This window comes from Eucalyptus grandis, chromosome 6 (assembly GCF_016545825.1).
Source record: "Eucalyptus grandis isolate ANBG69807.140 chromosome 6, ASM1654582v1, whole genome shotgun sequence".
Classification (NCBI taxonomy): domain Eukaryota; kingdom Viridiplantae; phylum Streptophyta; class Magnoliopsida; order Myrtales; family Myrtaceae; genus Eucalyptus; species Eucalyptus grandis.
In genome coordinates, this window is record NC_052617.1 from 3,016,942 (window position 1) to 3,026,929 (window position 9,988).

Genomic DNA, 9,988 nt, shown 5'->3' on the forward strand with positions numbered 1-9,988 from the left:
GGCGCTAGGTCTGAATTTTAATAGAGAAGTTAGGCTTTAAATGAGGAAAGTTAACAGAAATGTCAACTCATCGAATACTTGACCGTGGAGAAATGAGGTAACCCAAAAAAAAAAAAAAAATCCCTCTAAAACTTTAGAGAAATGATTACGTGACAATCTTTAATCTGCGAATAATAGATTATTTTGAATCATAAAAAATCAAATAACAAATAACTATAAATTATTGTTGAGTCTACTCATTCAAGAATTTATGAGTCACAATAAACTGTTTTTCTCATAATAGTCTAAAAACTATTTACCCAAAATTTTAATTCACCTAATAAAAAGTCTAATTTATTAAATATTGGACCGCCTCAATTTTAAAAATTTAAAATTTAATCATGTGATAACGAAATTCATAATAACATTACAACTCGATTAGAAGTTGCAAGAGTCCTACTGCATTTTGCTCAATCAAATGTAAACATATAAATGCTTTTGTTTTGCAAAAACTAAATGATTTGAAAAATATTTTCCATAAAAAATTAATCACTTGAATCACTTAAAAAAAATGAATAACGAAAAATATTTGCATTATTCACAAAAATATTTAGACATAAATTATTATTAATAACGAAAATATTTATTATTGATGAATTTATTTCAAGCAATTCAAATAATTATTTTCAAAAAATATTTTCCAAATTAAATATATCTCAAGAAAAACGAAATTGTATAATCAATCATATTTATGTTTGATCAAAAAAAAATTAATCATATTATGCTAGGAGTTTGTTGTATGTTATAAATTCTTAAAGTGACCCCATAAAAAATTTATAATTATCTATTATTTGTTTTTTTGTTATCTAGAATAGACTGTTATTCTTATATTAAATTATACACTATCATCTTATCGTTTCTCTCTATGTTTCAACCACTAGTTGCCCAAAGGATAAGTTCACACCTATGAATGGCAACGAACAGTTCCGTCCTTCGCACTCCTTTCGGAATGTGAAGATTGATGGACCGAACATTGGCAACTCATCATATGAAAAGCAAAACGACAAGGTCGAAGGCCATGGTTCTCTTCGCCCTGTGGCCCTTTTGATTGTGGAAGAAACCAAATGGAAATTGACATGGCTTATCCTTACAAGCGATCGGATACCAATTTCGGCGGTACTCCAGCCTGGAAGCACACTTCTTTATCACCTCTGGATTGTAATCCTATAATCACAAGATCGTGCGGTCGTAATTAAGCTCGAAAATATCGCAACGTGTAATGATATTGTTTTATGAAGTCACGACATGTTGCGGGTCCGAGTTCCATGTCGTAACCCGTCGTCAATGCTGAAGGTGTAAGACCGGGCACTCAAGCCCTGCTGTTCGGCATGAGGTGCCCCAAAATCCCACTAAACTCAATCCTGGTTCTATCTTAGGGCCCGACACCTAAATTCTGGCGAATTTCGATGGAAAACCCACCCATCCCCCGTCCCCTGACAATATTCTAGCAAAAATTTTCTAGCCTAAAGCAATGTGTCATCATGTGGAAATTAGGGCACCTTTGATTTAAAACACGTCTTTATGCCGTCGAAATAAAGATATGGACTTTTTTAAATAGTCTTGATGTTATCCAGCTACAAATAGATAATTCGATTCCATGTCCAAAAGGAAAAACCTTAATTAGACTAGACCCAACCCTATGTCACTTATCTGGGAGATTGTACAATGATTAAATCAAATAGACCCAACCCTATGTCATTTATCCTGGAGATTGTACAATGATTAAATCAAACTTGAGGCTGGAAAATTGATAATGGACCTAATTAGGAATCCAATGACCACTAGTAGAAAAAATTGTCAAAAAATTATAAATATATATTACACTTTGACGATTCAATCTTAAATCTTTCAATTATGTATATTGAGTTTTAAATATTTTCACATTTTACCAATTGAATTCATTTGACCAAATATTAACCGAAAATCACTAATCTAGACACAAGTAGTGCCACGAAGGACAATCGATACTAATGTGGACCATATTATTATTTTTATTTTTTTTTTTCTTTTTCTTTCTTTCTACTAACAAGGGTTGGTTGGCAACCCTTGGGGGAAAAAGGAAATTAAAGATAAGAAAAAGAAGAAATTTATATAATTAATTATAAACATTGTCCCCGTCAGCGTTGTCTTGCCACATAGGACCATATGCGTCAACATCAGAGATTTCCAACTAAAATTTGCTATATGGACTCAACACAAAATGCGAAAAAATTTAGGACTCAATTCATAAAATTAAAATGTTTTGAATTAAATTGGATAAAGTACACTAGGTTTAAGATTTTTTAGACTATTTCCACACTACTAGCAGGCCTAAGTAACAAAGGCCCAAAGAGGCCCTTTTGGGCGGGCTTTTGCAAAGCCAATTAGTTATTAAACTTTGCCCAATCCGGTTCGGCCCGATAATTTTGTACATAGATTTTTTGTCACAACGGGCCTAGGCAACAAAATATGCCTGATTCACAAGCTTTTTTGAGCTCATTGATGTCATCTAATTGAAAGACAAAATATTTTGTTAATTAATTAATTAACAAGTGCAACAAGTGCATTTGTTAACAAACTCATCAGAAAAATGATAAAAATTTAGGCAAAAAAGTTTAATCTTTCAAAACCGGCTATAAGAGAAAGTGGCTATGAAGCGATCACGTGCATCCTTTGAGACAATGTACACGCCCAAATAAGTCAACCCATAACAGTGATCTGGTCACTCATGTCATCTCAACAAATGTCCATTCATACATTCGCTTGCCACCTAATTCATCATTGTTACCACATGTCATTACACACCATGTCATCATATATGCCATGTCATACTTTCTATTCACATCCATTTTTCAAAACATACACCAAACACAATTATGCTGAGGCGCGACTTGATGTGAACCTTTCACTTGATAATATCACCAAAAATTATAATCGCATCTCATATTTTTAGAAAACTAGTTGATAAATGCATGTTGAAACTAGATTGAAATACATAGATTATGCAGGGATGTTAACCGTTCCCTACATGTATCACAGAATTTGGACATAGCATTCCCTAATTAAGTTATTGTTTGATTAGATTGATCGTTTATGAACATGGACCAACCAAAGCAAGTTAAGTAGAGAAAGAACTTCTTAAAGTTGAAAGTTGTGCAAGAACATTAACAATCATGCATTCACGTATTTTGAACACAGCCCCTAATGGCTGTCTCTAGTGAGTTTTTTCAGGTAAAAAAGTCTAACTTCATTAATTGAAAAACTTACCTTCCAAAAATACCAAAAGTCGAAAGCAAGTCCCAATTTGCTTCGGGCTTTCAGCGTTGTCAAGATTAATTTTTTTCCAAAGTGGTTTTCACAATAATTTACCAAATATCACAATTTTTATCGAATGGATTTTAGAGCTCAAAACTCCTTGGAAAGCTAAATCGAATGTAGTCTTTAACTTATTTTCATAGGGCTAGTGTAAAATAAAAACATCCAGAAAGATTACTCCACTTCATATTGTTCCATGTTGCTTCCTAACCTTACGCGTACTGTAGGTTTTTGGTGTCTCTAGCTAGCATTTCTTCATCGTTTCTTCACGAATGTGATCATCTCCACTGGCCAGGAAGGGCGTGATGATTTCACGCGGCTTGCACAAGGCCTGCAAAGGCTCCGCCGGCGGTGCAGTGAGGCCGTTGCCCTCCGTCATGTCGATCTCCTCCAAGCCAACTCTCCGCCACTCGAAGCACTGGAGCAATGCTCCTAACGCTAACCCCACCACTCTCCTCCCAAGAGCAGCCCCAGGACATGCTCGCCTTCCCGCACCGAAGGGAATCATTTTGAACCCTTCATTACTCTCTTGGCCGCCGTCAAATCTCTCCGGCATGAAACTCTCGGCATCCTTCCATAGCTTGGGGTCCCGGTGAAGGCTCCACGCGTTTACCAGCAGCATCGTACCTCGCGGAACGTGGAAGTTACCGATGGTGGTGTCTTCCGAGGATTCATGTGGTAGAAGAAGAGGAGCTGATGGATACAACCTCATCGTCTCGCTAACGACGTTCTGAAGATAGCTGAGATTAGCGAGGTCGGATTCTTCAAGGAGGCGGTCATGTCCAACTTTGGATTCTATTTCGTCGCAAGCCCTTCGCATTGCTTCGGAGTGGTTGAGGAGAAGTATCATTGCCCATTCTATCGCGGTGGCCGTGGTGTCGCCTCCACCAACCAGCATTGCCTGCACAATTCACAGGATTAATTTACCTAAAGTGGGTCTTCATGTTATAGCAAAAGAGAACTGCTAGCTTTACTAAAAATACTTTCATCTGATACACTGACAGCAAAATAAAATCATTAAATATTCAAATACTCTAATAAGTATACACTTTTCAGTTTTGGCAAATGTTTTAATTAAGAGTTTAGAGTCTTATCTATCTATATAAAAAAAATATTTCACATTGATAAGACGTTATATAGATTCATAACAAAACTAGTTTACTGATATTAGTTATTAAATATAATCCTTTTTTTAAGTGCTACTTAAATTTTAACACGTCATTTAGTAAACGAGCTCCTTATACTGGTATTAGTACATTTGGCATTGTGCACGACAAAATACATCGAACCAAATGTCATGCGCCACTCAACTTAAATTCCTATCTTGGACTTAAACCACACATTTGAATGGCTAGTTTTAGTTCTCTATCCTTGATAAGATAAGAATGTAAGGACTGCTGGTAGCCCTTTCTTCTCTTCTGAGGTTTGATATATGTTGGATGTTGGGTGCGTTTAGGAAGTCTTTTGGAGAAAGTTTTTAGGAAAATGCAAAGACCTTTGAGTTAAAGGTATCTTTCAAAATGCAAAGTGTGTTTAGTGAATTGTAGTTTGAAAGCCCATTTGAAGTACCTTTGAGCAAAATGGTGTTTGGGGGAATTATTTTTGCAAAGGGCTTTGGTGATAAAAAAAAATTATCAAAAGAAAAATTTAAAAAAAAAAATTGACCGGCAAGGCAGGGGGCCGCCAGCGGCCTCAGGCAGCCCGGAAACGACCGGTGAGGGCCGCCTAGGGTCAGGCGACCTCTGGCTAGGGTCGCCTGGGGTCGGGCAATCCCTGGTGGCCCTTCACAGAGGTCACCCAACCCATCTGGGTCGACCGGAGGTCGAGCGACCTCACGGCGACCAGCGCAACCTAGATCTAGGTCACCAGAGGTCACACAACCCAGATTTGGGTCACCGGAGGTCGCGCAACCTCGCGACGACCAGTGCAATCCAGATCTAGTCACCAGAGGTCGCGCGACCTCACGGCGACCAGATCTAGGTCGCGCCTGAGGTCGCACGACCTCGCCACAACCAGATCTAGTCGTCGGAGGTCGCGCAACCTCGAAGCAACCAGATCTAGATTGCGCCGATCGCCGCAAGGTCGCACGACCTCTAACGACCCAGATCTAGGTCACGCAACCTCCGGCGACCCAGAGAGCGTGACCTAGAGCTGGGTCACAACGATGCGACTCGCATGCGGTCGCCAAGACTCGCGAGCGGTCACCGCGACCTCGCTGACCTCTACCGTGACCTCACCGGCCTCTCGAGCTCATCTCTAATTAGCGGTGTGGCTGGAGAAGGAAGACGATGAATAGTACCTTGGGCATTCCGAGAATGTTGAAAACCCAAGGCAACCTAGAACCTAGCTTTGGGCTTTTAGCCTTGCAAATGCTAGCTTCCCCCATAAGCCCCTTCAAAAGTAGTTCCCAAACACCTCCATTTTGGCCCAAAGGCCTTTATAGGCCCCCAAAGCCCTTTCCAAAGCAGTTCCCAAATGCACCCGTTGACCCTCTTGACTATGTAGCACAAGTGTTTGCCCCAAACGATATTTTTTTTTCCGCTGGGCGACCAATTGATGGAGGTTGCCATCACATTCTTAGGTTCTGCTTTTTTCAACAAAAAACCTTTTCAAAAAAACATATTTCTAGATTTTTCAGAATGCATTACACAGAAATAAATTAATTAAGAAAAACATTTTTCATGAAGAGAAAAAGGTCTTTCAAAGTAAAAAAGTATATATATATATATATATATTTCCCTTTTTCAAATAAGAGAAAACATTTTCCTCACTCACTCTTTCTTATCTCACACTCTAGTAGCCCCCACTTCTTTATTTTTTATTTTTTATTTTTTATTTTTTTTTTTTTTTTATTTTTTATTTTTGCTTTTCTTCTTTCTTGGTCAATTGCTAGCTACCAGCAAAGAAGAATGAGGGGGAAAGAAAAAAATAAAAGAAAAAAAAAAAAGAAAAAGAAAAAGAAAAAGTAGAAAGAAAATAACAAGTTTAAAATTTTGATTTAAAAAAAATAAATAAGAAAATAAGAAAATAAAATTTTATTAAAATAAGTGCATAGACGAAAATCAACTTAAATTTTCCACAACAAATGGCATTAAACATTTTCTAATTCATTTTTAAGTTTTAGCCGCGCACTAAAAGATATTATCATTATTCTCAAAAAAAGACTTCGTGGAAAATATTTTCTAGGACGCCATATTTTTCGCGAGATGAGCGAAATCTTAAAGGATAAGTTACGTCACATAATCATCTTGCGTAGTCAAATAATTTCATGTGATTATAATAAGATTATGAGAAAAGACTATTTGATCAAACAATATCATCTTCATGATAGTGACTTTCACCAATATTTTTATATGCACCGTCGACGCATCAGTCCCTCCCACTTGCACCTTTTTTTTTTTTTTGGTAAAGGTAAGAATACTCCCACTTGCACCTTCACCTTTTCCTTGCGTGGAAAATATCGGCACTAGCTCCCGAAATTCAACCAAGGTGGGCGCTACGCGATCGGCTTTCTTACGTGATCATCTTGGTCTTGCCCCACAAAAAGATTCTTTAACTGGTAAAATTTGTCTCGGGTGAAAGCGTTAATCGATTAGTCATTTCGAAGGAACGGACGTGGAAATGCGAAGATTTTTTTATTTTATTCTGAAGTTGTCTTCTAGCAATCGACCATGGAAAAATTGCATTTCCATAGCCCGCCTCGCGACAGATTTGGACAAGCGAGGAAATGCGAAGTTACACGCCACTTAATCAGAATCGTATTTCAACGGGTAAAGATCATGTCATAGTTTCGAATAGCAATTAACGATTTAAAATTTTATAAACAGTTTAGTATATTAGATTGTAGGAGGACACGAGATTTTGAGTTTGAATATACACTTTTCGATAAAATCTAACAATTTAAATTTTTAAAAGGTTGGTAAAAAAGGTTGCGCCGTCCCTAACTTGCTGGTAAATCAAATATGGTAAATAGAGAGAAACGGGGCTCACCTGAACGAGGCTTTTGACTGTTGTATTGGTGTAGAATTCCGGATCCTGCTCTTGGACGTCCAACATCCGATCGATGAAGGTCGTCCTCGATGATCTCGTCCCCTGGACCCCTTTTGAGGACACTGACGCCGCCACCGACGGCTTGTTCCTTTTCCCGCTGTGCTCGTCGACCAGCTGCTGGAAAAACACGTCCGCCTTCCTCATCACGCTCTTCATCTTCTTCTTCACCCCGTGAAAATCCGCCCACCACAACGCTGGGATGAAATCCCCGATGTACCCAGCCCTTCCGAAAAGCTGCGAGAACTCTCTCATGATCTCCCTGAACTCCCTCCCTTCCTCCGACACCTGGTCCGTCCCGAAGTAGCTCTTTCCGGCGATCATACGCATCATCACATTCAGGGTAAGATCTGACAACCTCCACCGCATATCCACCTCCAGCCATTCCCTATCTTCTGCGGGGGTAAAAAACAGATATAACTTCTCCTCGTGAGTTGTATAGACACAATCAAACTGCAAGATAACTTGTGCCTTTTTTAGAGGTAGATTCTCCATATGCGGCCGCCAGGTAAATTATGTCTAGGCAATACTTACTCCGGTCTCCGAGACAGCAGTGATCTCGAAACAGTTGCCTCACCAGGGAAAGAGCCTCTTCCTGCCGGACAGCGGAGTAATCAGCAAGGGGCCTCGCGGAGAACATCTCCACAGCTGTGAAACGGCGGAGGTTGCGCCAGTAGTCACCGTAAGGGCTTGAGCCCATGGTGCTGTAGTCGTAGGCGAGGAGCTTGCCCGGCAGCAAGTGGGGCCGGTTGGCGAAGGTGACATCCTTCCCAGTGAAACACTCCTCGACGGCCAGCGGCGAGGAGACAACTACGGTTTTGCGCGAGCCAAACCTGAGGAAGAAGACTGGGCCGTGCTGGAGCGAGAGATCATGTAGGGTTCGGTGGAGGGGCTCCTTGACCAGGTGGAGGTGGCCGATGATAGGGAGGGAAGGAGGGCTCGGTGGCAGGCGGTGGTTGGGATTCGTGCTTTTGTGGAGGAAGAATCTGTAGAGGAGGAAGAGGAGGGAGAGAGAGATCAGTGCTAGGTTCAGCCATTGATGAGGAGCTTCTTCCTCCATTTTCTCAGTGGAAAAGTGTCGATTGAACTGTCTGTTGAGTTGAAGTTCTTGTATACTACTAGGCGACGAGGAACGCATCAATTTAAAACCATTTAAAGAATAAATTATAGTTAAGGAAAAGTGCGCGACTGATGAGGCAAGATGATATGAACATGAAGGAGGGTCGTTTATCTTCCGTGATTTGCGCGGAGGTGCATGCGTTGGTTTTCCTCAATTTTTTATGAACTGTCCACTATAGACGACAAGCATGGAGCTATGTATTAACCATAAAGATACACTTCCAGAAAGCTGATTTACTCGTACGCGATGGTGAACGGCGGGGGCAGATTCGTCGTGAGCTACTTCCTTACGGCGGAGCTGGAGAGGGTGCCGGAAGGGTGCATCGATCAATATGTGGAGATGCATGGAGTGCAAGATTGCTTTATTAGGGTTAGCAATTTTTGATAGGACGTGATAATACAACTCAAACACGACATGAAATTAGCGAAGTCAAATTAAACTAATCAAGTTCCAATCAATTTCATGACAACCTTCAAGACATGACATTAGTCATCGCATCTTGTTTGTGTCAAACCTATTAGACATGAAATTTAACCCATATGCCTGTTTTCTTTAATAAGTTAGTGTCAATAAAATCTATATGTGAACTTCATGTAGACATGTTTACTCAAAAGACTATCATGTCCAGGGTATTCAATAGTTAAATATTACGATAAGGATATTTCATTAACTATGTTCATTCTATAAAATTTAATAGCATGATAAAGAAATTCAAAATAACATTACGACTCGAATAGAAGTTGCAAGAGTTCAAATGCATTTTCTCAATTAGATGTAAACATATGGTGCATTTGTTTCGCAAATCTTGATTGATTTGAAAATTATTTTCCAAAAAAAAAAAATGATCACTTGAATCACTTACAAAAATGAATGACGAAAAATATTATCATCATTCGCAACATAAATTGTCATTGATAATGAAAACATTTATTATGGATGAATTTATTTCGAGCAATTCAAATAATCATTTTCAAAAAATATTTTTTAAATTATTTTTTTCTTGAGAAAAAAGGAACTGTACAATCAATCATATTTATGTTTGACAAAAAAAAATCAATCATATTATGTTTGGAGTTTGTTGTGAATCACAATTTTTAAAGAAGTGACCCATAAAAATTTATGGGAAAATTTCAAATAAGGACCCAAAGTGTCATCATTTTCTCAAAATAAGATCTGAAGTGAAGTTTGTCTCAAATAAGAACTCAAAGTGCCATCATTTTCTCAAAAGAGGACCTAAAGTGAAGTTTGTCTCAAAGAATGACCCAAAGTAGTCATTTAGTTTCAAAGAAGGATCTCACTCGTCAGCCGGTGAATAGATGCATTTCTAATGTATATTCTGGTGGCCTGATTTTGGTATTTTCATCTTCTTCTTTTTTCATTTTCGGTTGCCCTGTTCATCATCTTTTTCATAACCTATTCACTTTTTCTTGCCCAAATCAAGAACACTAGACTTGAGGAAAGGCCGGCGAGCGAGGGCTTGACGCCCAT

The 9,988-nt window shown here is 38.9% G+C and overlaps 1 protein-coding gene across 1 annotated transcript; it reads right to left on the reverse strand.

The window, feature by feature from the left end:
• Positions 1-3,414: 3,414 nt before the first annotated feature.
• Positions 3,415-8,612, reverse strand: LOC104447841 (cytochrome P450 81Q32). The gene is made up of 3 exons (XM_010061571.3): positions 7,915-8,612; positions 7,324-7,775; positions 3,415-4,234 (listed from the first exon to the last, which is right to left on the reverse strand). The coding sequence occupies exons 1-3, from the start codon at positions 8,516-8,518 to the stop codon at positions 3,578-3,580; spliced, it is 1,713 nt and encodes a 570-aa protein (XP_010059873.1). The 5' UTR covers positions 8,519-8,612; the 3' UTR covers positions 3,415-3,577.
• Positions 8,613-9,988: the final 1,376 nt, after the last annotated feature.

Coding starts and splice junctions, on each gene's coding strand:
- LOC104447841 (XM_010061571.3), bottom strand. CDS start 8,518: ATGCGTTCCTCGTCGCCTAGTAGTATACAAGAACTTCAACTCAACAGA. Junction 7,776..7,914: donor CTGCTGTCTCGGAGACCGGA/GTAAGTATTGCC, acceptor TTACCCCCGCAG/AAGATAGGGAATGGCTGGAG. Junction 4,235..7,323: donor CAGTCAAAAGCCTCGTTCAG/GTGAGCCCCGTT, acceptor TGAATTGTGCAG/GCAATGCTGGTTGGTGGAGG.